The sequence below is a fragment of the Manacus candei genome, unplaced genomic scaffold (assembly GCF_025592945.1).
Source record: "Manacus candei isolate 608988 ecotype Guabito, Panama unplaced genomic scaffold, ASM2559294v1 h1tg000049l, whole genome shotgun sequence".
In the NCBI taxonomy this organism is placed as follows: domain Eukaryota; kingdom Metazoa; phylum Chordata; class Aves; order Passeriformes; family Pipridae; genus Manacus; species Manacus candei.
The window spans coordinates 10,113,516-10,131,185 of record NW_026138097.1 but is presented as its reverse complement, the minus strand read 5'-3'; the positions used below and the strand labels follow the sequence as shown (position 1 = coordinate 10,131,185).

Below are 17,670 nucleotides of genomic sequence, written 5' to 3'. Positions count from 1 at the left end.
TGAGGAATCAGACTTCCATTTGTTGCACTCAGATTTCATGTCACTGAAAAGTTCTTACTCCCTATGCTTCCTATCTCTCCCTGTCATTGGGATGCTTTGTGCTGGTATCCTTTGGCTTTTTACTTTTTAGCCGGTACCACGTATTGTGTCAGGTGATTGTGCATGCTATGATTGATTGAACAATGCAATAAAGACAAATAATACTAGTTGGTACAAATAGTGCAAATAATGAATATAGTGCTCTAGCACTATAGAAATAAGTTATACAAGATATTTTTTAAAAGGGTCACTGATTTTGCTGAGCACAGATCTCGAGCTTCCTGAAGGGAAGCCTGATATGGGAAAGCACTATGAATAATTTTGGAGATGGGAGAGAGAAACTGTGAGTCACCCAGGATCCTGCAAAGACAAAGGCACGAGAAAATTTTTGGTCTGTAATTCAGGGAAGAAGAAATTGAGAGAATACACCATTTCAGTCCTGCGTCTTATCAGTTATGTAGTTTGTAAAACAGGAAGGGGAAGAGAGCACTTGCTGAGTGACATGTAACATCTGGACTGATATTAAGCATTCCTCAGAGTTTGCTAAAATTGCCTGTTGGTAATCAAGATCTTTTAAACCCCTCTAAAATATTTTACTCTATGCCTCTCTCAGGCTTTCTGCATGCTTCGGACCCTGAAAAACTACTATCCTGTAGCACTCTCTCTGTCATTTGGTATTTTTCCAGAAACCAGTCACTAGTCCCACACTGTCCACAGGTACAGTATGCTGGTGAGATTGACAAGAGTATGTTGTTTGTAGTAACCCCAGCACATGTAGACAGGCTTGTGCTGCTGTGTGCAGCCAATGGATGCTGCTTTGTGTTCTCTCTGATTATTTGAAGTTTACGGGAGAAACTTATAAGTCTTTAACCACAAAAGCAGAGGCAAAATACTGTTGTTTGTGTCTTGCAAACAAGTTGAGACAAAAAGTTTTGATGTATAGTCCAAACCTAAGTTTTTCTTCTGATGGAGAGAGCTGCTACAAATCTCTGGATTTTAAGTCTTAAGCACTACCCCTCCTTCTCACACCTGGTTTTGAGATTCTCTTTTATCTTTAATTGTATCCCTTTAGCCTAGTCTTCCCACGCCCTGAATTGTTCCCTCTTCACCCCTCCTTCCTTTTCTCTTATAGTTCTCAGGGTGGAAAAACACTTACTTAGAAAAGTGTGAAATGTATTTCTCCCTGTGGAATAGCTGTAATCTTAATTTAATCCAATTACATTGGCTAAACATATTAGCTGGATGCTTTTGTTAACAGTTGACCTTTCTAAAATCTGTGTCCTTGGGTTACAGAGCTGAGCAGAGCAGAGGTGTTTCAGGCCTTTGGAAGCTGCCACCAATGGTCTGCTGGGAGTGCAGTGCCTATGTTGGTTAGGAGGATGCAGTTCAGTTTTGCTCTGTCACCAATGAATTTTGTGCCCCTTCGCACAAAATGTAGGGAAGAGTGGCTTGAGTGCTCTGCACATGCTGTTACACCATGGGCTTGTACAAGTTTCATGTGCTTTAACTTGCCTTTTAATAAGTTTGAGGTTTGCAAGTGGAGTTTAATACAAAGATGTTAGTTAGCTATCCATAAACAAATTCATATAAATTAATTTATTTAGAGCTTTCTCTTGGTCACAGACCTAAAGCAAAATGTGTAAGACAAATCCACAATACAGAAATATCTGTATGCAACTCCCTAGCAGAATGTATTATTTTGTCTTGGTTCACTGGGGAGCAGAATATTATCCAACCCTTTGGGGTGAGTCTAAAAAACAAGCAAATAAAGTACCGTGAGTTACTCTGAATTACTCTGCCTAACTGAATAAACAACATTCTTTAGAAGCAGTTATTTGTCTAAACTTGATTAGAGAGACAAAACTTCTTTTTCTTCTTCTTTCTCTGTCTTCCAGGTAATGTTCTTTCTATTGTTAGGATAACAAGTATCCCCAGATTTCATTTCAGTAACCTGAGTGGCATGGAAGGGTATAGAATTGTTTCCAAAGATAGTATATTGTGTTTCTGTCTAGGAACATTGCAGTTTGTCTGTGTGTTGCATGGTTTAACAGTTTCATAATTCTTTTCATTATTCAAGATGTACGCAGCTTTCCTTTGAGCTGAATGCAACATTTAGCTGATTTTCAGGCATCATCTTTCTGGCAGTACTTTTGCTCCACCTTGCTTTTATGTAGGCAGCTTTAATGCACATGCTAGTTAATGGGAAATAAATGTAGTGATTGTGCTTTCAATAAGGACAACAGTTGTTGAGAGGCAGAGGAGAAGAGTTGTTCAATGCTGCTTTTGATGTCGTGTCTTGTATTTCATTGATGGAAAGTTCATCGGTCCTCTCAAAACCATCCTTTCAAATGGTGAAGGAAAAACATAACTTTCATTAATACTACCTGTGCACAAACTTAGATGGATATAAGGTGTTTTTCAAAAGATATGTAGCTTTGTGGGTTCATACATGTGTGTGCTTGAGAAATTGATTGTCATGGTTTTTTCTCAACTAAAATGTTTTCAAGTGAGAGTCAAAATCTTTCATACCTATTTAAGAAGGTCCGAACTAGACTGAAATACACCATGCAACTGTCACTCAGCTTTTCAAATTAAAAAAAAAATTGTTGAATTTTCCAATAAAAGCCTTATCAACCTAGCCTTTGAGAGTGACATATTTAAGTCCACCTTAGGATTCCAGTAAATATTCGGATTCCATTGTGATGCATATGAGCTATGAACCTGTCCTGATACCTTGCTGCGAAAAGGTCACTGCTGTCTGCCTTTCCTATAGCCCCAATATTGTGTTTGATAAAGTGAAATACACTTCTTAACTGTCCATAAATTTAAAAAAAAATTGTTTTTTTTAACAGGCAAAACGAAGGCTGGAGCTAGGAGAAAGCGGCCACCAGTATCTTGCGGAAGGACTAAAGACTCCAAAGGGGAAAGGAAGAGCTGCAACAAGAAGTCCAGATAGTCCAAAAAGTAAGAGAACTTATACCATGCTGTACAGCACAGAGTTTTTTATTTTACTAGCTTGACATTGGAGCAAACCAATACAGCAGGCTGCATTACCAAGCTTAGAGAGTGTGTTCATTGCTCTTCTCACCTGGACATGCATACAACTCAACTCCACAGCAGGCAATGGACAACAAGTTTGCAGCATGCAGAGATTGCTGCAGAGCTGCTGAGAGGCTGCAGAGGCTCCTGGCTTCCAGGTCTATCCCTCTGTCTGCTGGGCAGCCTGCATCCTCTCCACCCAGGGCCTTCTCTTCAGCCAAGGACATGATATTGGGATGCTTAGAGAGGCAGATGCTGAAAAATGAAGGTATTATGATGGGATCAAACACAGTTATTAGGCAAGGCTCATCAGGCCAGCCTCCTCCTTCCCCGATGGAGTTACAGCAGCTGGTTGCCAGGGCTTCTTTCCGTGGGCAGGTATTTGGAAAGAGTGGTAGCTGTGCCTCAGCAGCATGGTACAATAAATGCTCTTTTTGAGCTCTGAGCTGCCTTCTCTCCCTGCAATATGACTGGACATATTACTCCTGCTACCTGGTTGCTCTAAGTACTAATTTTTTCATATCTGCATTGTCTTGGGCAGTGGGTTTCTTGCAGCAGGAGCTGGGGGCTGTAGCCTTGCTATCTTTTTTGGAGGATTTCAGCAGGAGAATTAGGCTGGCAGAGGGAGGCAAATAGGGAAAGGAGAGGACTGGGGCAGCAATGGTAGTGATTGGAGAGCAAGAAACGCAAAGGGGTACATATTTGTCCCTCCTCACCAGTCTACTTGTTTCTATTGAGGCAAATAGGAAAAGTGAAATTAGTTGAAGGTACAGCATTAAAGCAAAGAAGTTAAACAACCACAGTTGTTTTAATTAAACTGCACTTCATTAAACTAAATGAAGTCTATATTAAATTGAAGTGGATTCTCATAGAAATTCAGTACTGTTTGGTGCACAGGATGCTGCTGCAGTGTGGATAAGGCTGTATACAAAGAACATGATGCGTGCCATTTAAGGTGGGGGTCAAGTAGCCTCTTGCCCTTATCACTCTGATCCTCTTACTCTATTCCAAACCCCAAAGAAAAACAAACAAAGCAACCACTCTACTATAAATCCACAAGATCATGTGTGGATGTGAATGAGATTTAGATTAGATGTTAGGAAGAAATTCTTTACTCACAGGATGGTGAGACACTGGAACAGGTTGCCCAGAGAAGCTGTGGATGCCCCATCCCTGGAAGTGTTTCAAGGCTGGGCGGGATGGGGCTCTGAGCAACCTGGTGTAGTGGAAGGTGTTCCTGCCTATGGCAGGGGAGTTGGAACTGGATGATCTTGAAGATTGTTTCCAACCCAAGCCTTTCTATGAATCTTCTTCCATTTCCTAGTGCAAATAAGCCTTGAATCTACCCAAGAAGGAAATACAGCTCGCTGGTTCTCTTTGCAAACATGCAATGTCTTGGTTTTCATTGAAAAGCCATCATATTCTTCAAAATATTTCAGTGTAGTCTAAAGGTTCACTCTCAGGTAGGATTTCAGTTTTGACTGACTTGTGCAGTTTAATGTGTGACCCAATGCTTGAAAACATGAATATCACCACATCAGCCTAAAATCCATCCTTCATAATACTGGGAGCAAATGAAGGGTTTGAGATATACCAGCCCAGCAGACTTGTAATAATGGTGGCTCATTTACTTTGACAGAAAGGCCTAAAACATTTAGAATTAGAAATCATTCCAATCCAAGTATTTAAAAGTTTAAAAGTATATAGATGCTGCCTTTGTGCATGGAAACCATGAGTTACCCAGTAAGGTCCAAGACGCTTGCTGACTTCTAATTTAGAAGGGGGGGAAATCAAACCCTGATGAAAGCTGGCTATCAACCTGATAAAGGAGAGTCATAGGGGGTTTTTTTTGGTTTTGGTACCAGGATAATTACATACTAAAAAATACTATTACAAATTCACATAGTGAAAGCCTAAGTAGAATATTGCTATATGTATCTGTCGAACTAATGGAAATATTTGCATTTAAAAAATATATATGTTTGCTCATGTACCTGTGACTTTTGGAAAAGTACATCTTGAAATACAAATAAATATGTAGTGGTAAGTTGTGTTTTAACGCAGAGGTTTGAGAGATTTCTTTAGTAAAAATGAAAGACGTATCTGTAATATATATCCTTTCGTTTCTGGATGCTGCTTTCAGAACCAAAACCAGAGAAAAACTGATTTAACTTTTTGCTTTGTTTTGTTTTCTTTCCAAGCTCCAAAATCTCCTTCAGAAAAGACTCGGTATGATACATCACTTGGCCTTCTTACAAAGAAGTTCATTCAGTTGCTGAGCCAGTCTCCCGATGGGGTCTTAGATTTGAACAGAGCAGCAGAGGTCCTCAAGGTGCAAAAAAGGAGGATTTATGATATCACCAATGTACTGGAAGGCATCCATCTCATTAAGAAAAAATCCAAAAACAACATTCAGTGGATGTAAGTATTCATTATCCTTTTCCATCCCTGCTGGCTGATTTCACTGTCACAGTGCAGCAGTGTTTTTCTTCTCCCACCTTCCATTCTAACACTTTGCTCCAAGGAGTCATCTGAAATGCCTTCCACTAGGATAAAGTTTTCTTTTTCTGTTAAGAAAGTGTATAAAAAGCATTTGTCATGGAAATTAGAAACCTGTCTGAATACTGGATTGACTCATTCACTTCTGCAGGTGGAGTAGGTTTTCAGGTATCCATCTCTACCTACCACCTTCCTCAGCTTTTTTTAGTGAGTGTTTAGAAAAAAGATTTTGAAAGTGCTTAGAAATACTCAACTTCTCCGTCTTGGTGGCAGTTCCAAAATATGTTGTCATGACAAAAAGATGCTTTTTTCTGGAAAGCATAGTTTCTGTTGATTCGCTATGGGTGGGTTTGGAGAGAAAGCACTAAGAACTTGATTTTTACTGTCGCATCCTGCCTCTCCCCTTTTCCATAGTATAGGGCCAAATTTTACAAATGCTGAAAGGGTGTCTTCCTTTTTTATATCTGTAGGGGCTGCAGTCTGTCAGAGGATGGTGGCATGCTGGCACAGCGTCAAGGCCTCACAAAGGAGGTGACGGAACTGACTCAGGAAGAGAAAAAACTGGATGAGCTAATCCAAAGCTGCACCCTGGACCTCAAGCTGCTAACGGAGGACTCAGAAAATCAGAGATATCCTTTTTCCCAAAACTTCAAAGGTGGTCAGTCTCCTTGCTGTGCCCAGCAATACTGGGAGAATTCCTCTATTTAGTGTGATAGAAAGCATCAGAAGTTTCAAGAAGTTGGCCAATAGGTTTTAATGTATTTTGATATAAAAATTACTTGAGCAACTTGCACCTGTAATGCTTCTGGAATGTTAAAAAAAAAGAAGAAAGGATGGTGTATGACGGAGACTGTTAACATTTCTGTTCTGTTCACATAGAGTATAACCAAGAATCTAACTAATTAATGAGTGAAAATCTCTTATAGCCCTGTAGTTTTTTTTCAAGTATTTTGAGCCTAGAGCAAACCCCAGTTTTATGTGTTCAGAAATTATAAAGACATGAAGAGAAAGTCTTTGGTAGGGTAACAGAGTTCTCTAGTCATTACTTAATTTTTTATTTTTTTATTTTATTTTAAGCTGATTTGTATATAAATTACAGGCACAGAGAGGAAAATAAAGTTGGGATTCAGTTTAGTCTGAAACTTGCAACAAATTTTCAGATTCCTCTGGGTCGACAATCTTATAATAGAATATCATAAAGAAAGGTTTTATGAGGTCTCAATATGTCTGTTTTAGTCTGAATTATTTAATGTAATAGCAATACTCAATTGCATAAGGTTCATATGACTCATTTTGGCTGTTAATACCCTTTATAATTAACCAGTTCACCTTTTCACTAATTTCCCACCTATTAGCAACACAAGAAAGCATTCTATTAAATGCTGATGTGAAAACTTATTACTTCATGTAATGAGTAGTTTTTAAAGAGTATCTAATAAGGTGAACTTATTCTCTGTTCTGGAGGATAGGAAATAACTGCGGGAGTACCAGTAAAAAGTACACAAACTATGTGAACATTACCTTTTGGCTGAATTTCATAGACATTTTGAGATAGAACCAAAGATCACCACAAATGGCATAGGAACTAGGGTAAGTGCTGCCTTCAGCTACGAGCATGATCCACGAAGAGATGTAAGCCAGACGAAACGGAGCATTACAATTCCCTGGTTTCGTGGTGCTGATTGCTGTAGTAGAGATCCCGGCCCAGCCGTTGTTGGCTGCCATGGGGATAGGCGAGGAGGGATCATCATTAGCACTGTGTTGGCCTCATGCTTTTGGATTTAGGGGAGCGTGTTTCCCAAATCCCTCTGCGACTCTGATAATACTAGTGATTGCTGAGAAAGGAATGCATTAAGTGTGAAACCTGGAGATGAATCTGAGTATTGTCTTAGGCTCACCTCACTGAAGTCTGACCTGCTGAATACTCATGGAACCGAGAAGATTCTTCCTTTCATTAATTGCTACAGGCAAAGTTTCTGCTTTTGAAGGTCTTTTTTCTTTTACTTCACCATTAGGTAGTGTGCTTCCTTGTCTCCCTAATAAAGAGAATCAGAAAGTAACTGGTTGCTACCTTGAATGTTTTAGTTTATGCCCAGCATTAGCATGAAGGAGCCCTTAGCTGGAGTGGTGAGGATTATTTGAAAACTATAAAATTCTTTCCTTTGTTCGTATAGTGACAGTCACTGCCGCTGTAATTTGTACTCTACCTTTGCAAACCTTACTAAACAAACAGTAGAAGCCTTGATAAAAGCCATTTGGGTGAAAGATGACCTGTCATTTTGCCTCTTGACCTTTTGGTCCAAGATAGATGGAAGATGTATTGGCAGTTTAAGCTTTGAGCAGTCTGTCTTGCTGTACTGCACAGTAACAGTACACATTTACACCTGCAAAAAGATAATAAGTGAGGCTTTTATGTTTATGGCATAAAAGTTGTGCTAGATAACTCACAGACAACAAAACTAAAGAGCTGGAAGCGCTTGCCTGTGATCATGGCCATGTCATAGTTCTTTTCGCAGCCAAAGCACCTCTGTTACATGAATCAGTATGTGAGGCATCACTGTGCAGTAACCCACCAAAACATTCATGATGATTTTGACAAATACATGTTGAACAGCAAAATATTCATATTCATTCCATGCTTATACAGAAATTGACCTTCTGCACCGTCTAGAGATTTAAAGTAGTTGTTTAAACAGGTTTTTAAAGGAATTTTATATAATATAAATTAGTGTATAAACATATGAATGCTGTGTAAATATTTATACATTTATATGTTTCTATATATGTGGTATGTGTTATATACTTACATTTATGAATTCCCTCAAATTTAAAATGAAATTATGCTTTTTGTCAACCTGGAGAAGAGAAGACCTCAGGGAGACCTTAAAGCACCTTCCAGTACCTGAAAGAGGCCTGCAGGAGGGCTGGAGAGGGACTTTTTACAAGGGCATATAGTGACAGGACAAGGGGGAATGGCTTTACCTGAAAGAGGGTTGGTTTAGATGAGATATTAGAAAGAAATTCTTTACTGAGAGTGTGGTGAGGCACTGGAACAGGTTGCCTGGAGAAGTTGTGGATGCCCCATCCCTGAAAGTGTTTCAAGGCCACGTTAAATGGGTCTCTGAGCAACTTGGTCTGGTGGCAGAGGGGTTGGAACTAAAGGATCTTTGAGGCCTCTTCCGACCCAAACCATTTTATGATGTGGTGATATTGTGTATGTGCTTCTGTAGCACACATCTGTAATTCCTGTACATTTTTTCTGTGATTTTCAGTTCTCTGCACTTTGACAGCAAGTGCATAAGAATTTTTGCTTTATGCTGTCTGTGACCGATTTCAGATTGTTGAGCTTTAGCTTATGTAGTTTTAACTGTGTAAAGGAGGAGAGAGGCACTTAGCATGGAGACTCCCTTTTGTTCCCTTAGTAGTGACCCTAGCTGTTACATTGAAGGAAAGTTCTCACAGGGTGTCACTGCAGTCACAAGGTAGAGAACAGAAAACCTTGGGCTAAGAGCAATGTAGCTATGAGAGAATGGAAAAATAATTCAAAGACTTCTGCCTCTTCTAATAATCTGAATGTACTGTAATCTGGGTTGGAAAGTTCCTTAACAGTGATTACATTAGCTTATGTGACGTATCAAGATATTCGAAAAATTAGTGGCCTTAAAGACCAAACTGTTATAGTCGTGAAAGCTCCTCCAGAAACAAGACTTGAAGTGCCTGACCCAGTGGAGGTAAGAAGAACCTGGAACTGTCTGCCATGTTACATATAATTTTTCTATAGATGGAGCAAGTGTGTCTTGAGTCTTACTGTGGTATCTGATGCCCAGACATACCATCCTATATTCATCTTACTTACAAAATTTAGAGATGTTTCTTTAAAAAATGAAGGGGAAACTTTAAAAATAATTTTACATAGGGCAATCATTATTTGTTCCTTTTCATTCACTTCCAGGTTTCTTCAGAGTAATCCACTCTATTTACAGATGTTTTCTTTTGCCATACTCTATATGAAGAAAAGCTCTTCCTTGACAAGTGAAATTTCCTTGGTTTGTAACCATGTAAAATTTTTGGAAATTCAGCTTTGTTGTTTTAGTTTAAAAGTTCATGGATAACTCAATGCCTTAAGCATATTGATGACTCATATTACTGATATCCTAATTTTTTGAAACATATGTTTTAATGTAGGATTATCTTTTCTGAAGTATTACAGTTATTGTAGAAACTTGTGTTTTACTCTTGCCCTTCCTTCTTCCGTCATCATCATCTTTGCTTTATTGATTGACACTTATTTTAATTCTCACTTGATGAGATAGACCCAAATATGTTGGGCAAACGTGAATAAATTTCATAAGCCACTGGTTCAGAGATTCAAAAAACATACCTAATTTCTTCACTCAAGGAGCAACTAGAGATGGGGCTAACTCCCCAAACACCACTGTGTCTTGTTCATACCTCTCTGCATTGTTCCTTCATCCCCACCACTGGGCCAGTGAACTCAGCAATACCTATTGAGACTCGGCAGACTCCAGATTCCCTGTCACTTCTTTTCCTAAGATTATTCTGCACTTGCTTAGGCAAGTTTCCATCCTTTTTTTTGTTTTCTCTGCCTTTGTCCTTAGTTTTCCCTTTGAACCTAGGTGCAGGTTTAGGAAGAATAAATCATTTTGCTGCCATGGGGAAAGGATATCTTTTATCAATATCCATAAATATATACTATTATCATTGTTTGCTTTCCTATTTCTTTCCCCTGGGCATTATGCTTTGATTTTTAATTCAGTGAAATCAGGCAGGCAGAGAGAGATGCACACCATCATTAAAATTAGTTCTTAGACCTCCCTAATCCTCTATACCCAACTTACTCATTTAATTTTCAGCTTCAGGCAGTAAAGTCTTCTTTCTTTCTGTCATTTGCAGTTACATTTCAGTGTCCTTTTTTTGCGTACCTCAGTCACTCAAGAGTACCTTTTTTCAACTCCCGCTCTTCCCATCTCCTTTTTTCTAATTATCTATAACATTGCCCTAAGTACTCTTAACCGTTTTCTCTGCCCCAGGGAATCCCTGTTCAGTTGGTGTTCTTCGTGTTTGTAAATGCTGTCTATTATGTTACATAACTGTCAGAACACAAATAGTATGAGGAACATTTTGTCAAAGGGCACAATAAGATGTATTTGAAACAAGTCTGCGAAGAGGTATATAATGCCTGTGTTCATGCTTTTTAGAAAACTATTAATGCAAAACACCAGGAGCAGGTTTATTTGTAACCGGAGTAATTTATGATTTTCCATCATAACACAAAGAGCAACTTTGCAGGTTTTCTATGCCTAGGTATGTCATGTTGGTTTATTGAATCAATGTGCAAAAGGTAAGAAAAATGTAGCTTTCTGTGACGAATTAGCAGATCCTGTTATTCAGAACCACCATTAAAATCATTGCCTTCAGAGGGCAGAAGGACTTAAATAATTTTGGATGAAGAAAAGGCATCTGGTTTGGGGGTTCTTTTGTTGTTTGGAAATGTTTCCTGATAAATAGGTGAACTTGCCATATAGATGTTCGAGTTCAGTATGAAGAAGTGCTGAAGGTTTTTGGGGGAGTGGAAAAGATGTTTTGGCATCCTTTAAAAGCAGAAACCTTTACACAACTACATCCAATATTATTGTTATGAATAATAATAAAACCTGTGACTTGCTTCCCACAGTTCCATTCCATCAGAATGCTCCAGGTTATTGTGGCTGTAAAAAAGTGTCAGGAGTTCAATCCTTTATAAGTCCCTCATTATGATACACCACACAACATGGTGGGCTTTTGAGATTTGTGCACTACAGACAGTGGAAAAAGCTTTTATTTTGTCTTCTAGTCAACAAGATACGTCAGCCTAATTTTTCACATTGTGAAAAAAAGGCTTGGGGTTCTTTTCAGGTTCTTTTGATTAGTAAAAAATGTATTCAAACACTGACACCCCAGTAAGAATTTACTCAGTATCATCAGTATTTTGTTCTGTTCATTGTTATAACACCTTACTGATGTTTGTTTTGTTAGCAGAGTGCATTGATACATTTATCTAGTACTCAAGGACCTATTGAAGTTTATCTGTGCCCAGAGGAAAATGATGCCCTCAGTCCAATGAAAACCTATAGTCAGGACCACAACGGAAATATTTCCAAAACCATTTCCAAAGGTAAGATTATTTCTTCGTAATATACTAAAGGCCTTCCTTCAAGCTCACATTCAAGATTTCATTTTGAACTTTAGATATCCGACTCTTATTTTTTGGCTTTATTTTTCTGAGCAGTGAAGAACTAAGGTACCGATGTTTCACTGTGCATTTCTGGTCTGTGTAGCAGGAAATACGTTTTTCTCTCCATCAGTTGTTTAAAGTAAGCTTCCTATTTGCATACGTAACCAAAGTTATCATATGTAGCCAAAGTTTGTGCAATAATGAAGAAAAAAACAATTTTGTTCCTTTTGCATTTTCAAGTAGGACTGTAGCAGTAAAGATTCACCTCAAAACAAGAGGCAGAAATCTCTGTGTATATGTATATGCAGCTACACTGTATCATTAAAGACATCTGTTTCCTAGAAAGCTTTCACTTTTGACTATAAATGCCACTGAAAAATGGGCATCTCACTATTCTTGATTTACTCCCCCTGTAGTTGTTTAAATATTTTAAAATAATTTTTAATAGAAAAATCAGAGATGATAGCAAAATGATCATTTTTGAGAAGCCCTTTGTGACATATCAAAAACAAGCTAGAAATTTTATAGAGGCCATTTTTTTTCTTGAAATGAGGCTTTATGAAAGGTCCTTTATGCAGTGGTTATTTTGTTTGGTCTGATAGAAATTTTGATACTTCTGTTGAGATTAAAGTTGATATCTTTTATTTTTTTTCTCCCTCCTCTTACAGAAGTGGCTTCTGCTAACTCAGGACAAGGTGACTGCTCAGTAAATATGGCAACAATCTCTCCCCTGGCTTCTCCAGCCAACCTTTTACAGCAGACCGAGGACCAAATTCCCTCAAACTTTGAAGGACCATTTGTGAATTTGCTGCCTCCTCTGCTTCAGGAAGATTATTTGCTGAGCCTTGGGGATGAAGAAGGCATCAGTGACCTCTTTGATGCTTATGATTTAGAGAAACTTCCTTCATTGGTGGATGAATTTATATACAGCTGATTGTCTTAAATGCTGTCCATATCTAAACCATGTTTTTAATGGAATCAAAAAACCTGCTGTCATTCAGAGTTGTCCTCCACTTACCATAAAATAGCATTATTAAATAAACTAGGCTCTTGAACAGTGCTGATATTTTAATTGAAAACTCCCTAAAATGCTATAGACGAGTGAAGGCTTTTACAGCAAAGCCTTCTCCTTGACCCTGAGCTCCAGTGCCTTGCGAGTCAGCAGGTGCAAGCAGGTGACCATAAACCTTTTGTCTTCACACTCCCCCAGTCTCTGCTTACTGTGACAAGTGGGCTTATGGAGAAGGGCTCAACGAACTGGTTTAGTCCTCAATAACAATTTTATAATAGTATTTCAGGTCGTGCCTTCTGCAGAGAATGCATGTCTTTTGAGTGTCACAACATGGATTGTACCTGCAGTGAACGTGTATATGAAGTAATGCGAAAGAGTGAAATGGGATTCTTCAGCTACTTGTGGGAATGTTTAAATTGCTGTCATAATGCTCATTTTGAGCTGTGTATATGTCTCATTATGAGGTCAAATACTTATGTCCTTAAAAGCTTTTAATAAAAAAAAATACACTGTAAATGTAGTGTATATTGCAAATATTGAAAAGTATAAAGTTCTGCCACTTCTTGTAGTAATAAGAGATTTTTAAAAATGCTTGTGCGTGTGTGTGTGTGTGTGAAAGTAGTTTTTGTTGGTTGTTTTTTTTTAAACTAGAACGAAGATGCACAGTTCGATTTTACTGCCCCCAGTGTGCATTAGAACTGGTACATGAATTTTTGTGGTACTAAGTGGGGCTTCGTGTTAAGTGCCTACTAGAGATGCACTGTGGGTTTTTTCCTCTATGGAAAACACTTATGCCAAGCTTTGTTTGTTCAATATATATCATATTTATCTCAGTGGGTTAGCTTCCTCTGCTTACAGCTTTTTATAATTCTCTTCGCCAGCAAAATGGAACTAATTTTTTTCCAAAGTACATAACTGTAAGTACCACATCAACTGAATTGCATTTATTTTTTGAAAATCTTTGCTAGTATAGTATAGTACCAATATTTATTTTTTGAACGTCAGAGGAATTCTAAGAAGTCTTAAATAATTTTTTTTTTTCTTGAGTGTAAAATATTTTGCCATGTTCTGGGCTAAATTAATGTAATGTTGATTAGATGATGCCCATATAATCCTTTTTTTTTTTGCATTACTGTTGTGCTTATCTGACATACTCAGAAAATTAGTACTATTTGTACTGTAGTAGAATATTATGTATGCAGGTTTTCTGGTACCGTTGAGTTGCTGCTATGAAAGCTCACACATGAAAAGGCAAGAAGTCACAGTACTAATAAGAAAACTGTATGACTGTGTGAGTTTTGGAATATAACATGTATAAAGGGCAACACATAAAGAACTGTTAAACAGTGTTAAGTGTGTGTTTATATGTACAAATGTTTGCATAGATCATTCAGCAGTTGTATTTAATTTGATATATGTTCTCAACTCACACTTTAGTTATCTAGCAGTTTTGTACAATAGAATTAATTTGTAAACACTGCCAGAATATTTTCTAGCTGGTTTGTAATTTTTTAAGAGTTTTTTTAGATGTGGATCTGTAAATAAAATTGTAGTATTTAAAGTTTTTTGTCTTGTGGAAGAGGAAAGTAAAAGTTATGTGAGCACGAAGATTTTGCGAGACAAAGGGGCACTTTTGCGAGGGAAGAGAAAATGAAGACTAATGCAGACCATCTTTTTTTTTTGTACAAATGAAATACTAATCTAATTTAGCTTTGCATTGTATGCTAGTTTAAAAAAAAAACAAAACCACAAACCTGTAAAATACTGTAAAAAAACAAAAAGAAAAAACCAACAAAAATAGCTTTTATGGTGAGTTTTGTAAATAGATTTATTAAAGGGTGACCTGTTCTCTAGCTGTGATCTTACCACTTCAAATGGATGTAATTTGAATAAATTTTGTATGGTAATGAATCAATAAAAAGGAGTTTTTTAAAGAGTTTAGATTTGTGTACACCTATTTAAATTCTTCTTACTCTTGGTACCTATCATGCTGTTTCTTGAAACCTGTTCCTATTTTCATTATTAGGGCTCACACTCATTTGACACCAGATAGTCTCAATCCCATTTTTATTATGCCAACGATAAGTTTATCATGGTCTTTTTAAGCCAGAGTGAAAAAAGAATAAAAGACACATGTACAGAGACACAGTAGGAAATCCAGAGGTTGGGATAACACAAGTTTATTTATATTTATCCCCTCTCCTCCCATATGAGTTAGAAACAGACTTCTCGCAAACTTCATAGAAATTGTGTTATTTTAGGATTAAATCACATCAATGCAATTCTGCTTGACCTTCCTACTGATAATTCTCCAAAAGTTTCCTAATAATAGCTCTGAAAAGAATTTCTGTTTTCTTGAGTCACCACCAACAATCTCTTGCACCAGACATACATTTACAAACTTGCACATCCTTTCTGGTCTTGGTGCTGCACCTTTCTAGATACATGGCCATCCATAAAATCAAAGTAAATGGTTGATTGCTTAAATGTTGCACTTCTGAGCAAGCCTTATGTGTCTTGTCAACTTCTGCACACTAGGAGAAGCTACTATTTTCTCGCTATGCACCTGTACATATTCTAACTTCTGCATGTAGGAGAAAGTACTGAAAGGAAGATTGCAAAGATCTTGTGTATATTCCTAATAAATAATAAAGGAGGGCTAGAGGACTGTGTTCTCTGATCTCCCTTTGAAGCAGAAATTACAATCTCTATCTGTCCTATCTGCCATAGCTCCCCGGCCTGTTCTCAGTTTCTCTGTTCTACAGCTGCCAGAAGCACTTTCTTATTTGCCCCCAGAATCTGCTACTAATTGCCAGTTTTTGTGTCGTTTTCTCTCTCTTTTGCTTTTTATATCTGCTTTGCAAAGTTAGAATATGCTGAGGTACGGGCTAAAAAACCAGCCAATTAAATTAAAATTCTGCTCCTCTGACCTGAATTGAGGTGTACCTTAACATTATTCAGTGTACAAGTATTTGTTTCAGGGAGGTTTTATTGGGGCCTCTGTGCTGAATTCCTCAGCTGCCAGCAGACGGAAAAGGTTTCGGAGAAATCTGTCAAAACTGGTCTGAATGACAGGCAACTGTTTCTTCCTTTACACACAGGAAAAGAGTTAAAAAAAGGGGGGTTCATGCTCCTGAACCTACAGTAAGAATTCATCCACCTACAAGTGACAAGACACCATCACTTTCTCTTCTTTCTGACTTACACCTGAAAGAGTAAATTACATCATGATCTTGAAGCATATGTGAACAATTTTGTTGTAGAAAGAAAGTAGACATGTAAGGTACCTTTTGTAGCGTGAGATATTGCTACATGTTCAGAAGCATCAAATTTAGCAGTATATGTCTTTTTCTTTTCCCATGTATGTAACTCAGTTAATGCACAATGCCATTAGTGTTCCTGGATCCCACAATTTTCAAGATTAAGTGAACCAAGAGCCTGCATAGCAACGTCAATGGAGTGATACTAACAAAAGCATAAACAAGTAGAATCCATCTCCCCGTTCTGCTTTTCTTGCTGAAGCAAAATCTGTCGGGATATTATGCTATAGCTAAGCAATGATCAGCAGAATGCTTTGCCTTTATTAAGTCTGGGAGTTTCTTAACCCACTATTTTCTTTCGAAAACTTGACAGGAAGAAAGTTTCACATATAACAGGCTGGATTGTTACCAATTCTGAGTGGTGCTGAATGTTGCTCACAAACAGTGAGCCAGATTCTCCTAAATTCCAAGAATAGAGGAAAAAAAAAATCTGATTTCTTGTATCTATTTTAGGACTCTCCATTTTTTCCTCAATACCTTCCCACTTATTTCTATCCAGAACTACATGTTAGTTATCAGAGAATAAGGCTGCCATATAAAAATTGAACCCTCACCTCCCTGGCTGTTTCCCTTCCCTTAAGATTGTAGTTGAGCTACTCTAAAACAGCTAACAATGTATCTCCTACTAACCATGAGCTAAATTTTAGATTTGGATTTTATTTTCCTAGTAGTTTTTATATTTTCCAACTACCTACTCTTGCAAAACCTGTAATGACTTAAGATGGTACCCCAGCCCAAGGCTGGTGTCTTCGATTCTACCACCCCTGAAGAGCAGGAAGTAAGGTATGCAGGCAGCTTGGAAAGGATGTATTCTGAAGCTGCTCCTTGGACATTCAGAGCACTGGAGCATGAAGGCCACTACTGGGAGTTGTACTGCCAGCCACTGTCACTTAAAAAGCAGTTTTCCCAGGTAGGTATAGATAAACTTTCTTCCTGTGATCAGGAGGTAGTAGGAAATCATCTGCTTTCTTTTCTACCTGCTGTGCTACCTGCAGCCTGCATGCAGCTTTATTTGTTACTATGAATATGCTACAAAATAATTTAGATTTGTGAGCTTCAAAAGCACTGGAAGGGTGCCTTCAACGTTGTGGTTACATCCTAGGACTGAACAGAACTGTGCTGGCACAAGAACTGCTTGATATTATGAATTCTTGGCAGTGGGACAAAGTAAAGCCTCTGCTGGATCGTGCTGAAACTGAGCAGCGTGGCCTAATTATGTCACTAGGTATGGGACTCATGGGTTATTCCTGCCTGGGAGCTGCTCTTGGAGATCACTGCCTAACCTTAATGAGCAGTGTTTGTCAATCTTGGCCATTTGGAGATTTTTGGTTATGTCTCGCGGGCCATCTGTGCTTTGCTCTTTTAGTCAACCATAAACCAGCACTGATGTTTGCCCTGTTTCATTTAATCAGAGGGGTAACACTTGGCTAGTCAGGACAACTGTGAGGTAGTGCAGTGCCATGCTCCCAGAATAGAGAAGTTGAATTCAAGGACTGCATGTGAAACCCTTAGAAAACTGAATATGG

The 17,670-nt window shown here is 38.1% G+C and overlaps 1 protein-coding gene across 1 annotated transcript in view; it reads left to right on the top strand.

The window, feature by feature from the left end:
- Positions 1 to 14,765, top strand: part of E2F3 (E2F transcription factor 3) — a 43,028-nt gene extending 28,263 nt beyond the window's left edge. Inside the window, exons 2-7 of the mRNA XM_051799236.1 lie at positions 2,892 to 3,003; positions 5,280 to 5,499; positions 6,048 to 6,208; positions 9,196 to 9,308; positions 11,614 to 11,752; positions 12,481 to 14,765. Coding sequence (XP_051655196.1) covers positions 2,892 to 3,003; positions 5,280 to 5,499; positions 6,048 to 6,208; positions 9,196 to 9,308; positions 11,614 to 11,752; positions 12,481 to 12,746 — 1,011 coding nt within the window. The 3' untranslated portion in view covers positions 12,747 to 14,765. The remainder of the gene's footprint in view (positions 1 to 2,891; positions 3,004 to 5,279; positions 5,500 to 6,047; positions 6,209 to 9,195; positions 9,309 to 11,613; positions 11,753 to 12,480) is intronic.
- The last annotated feature ends 2,905 nt before the right edge of the window (positions 14,766 to 17,670 follow it).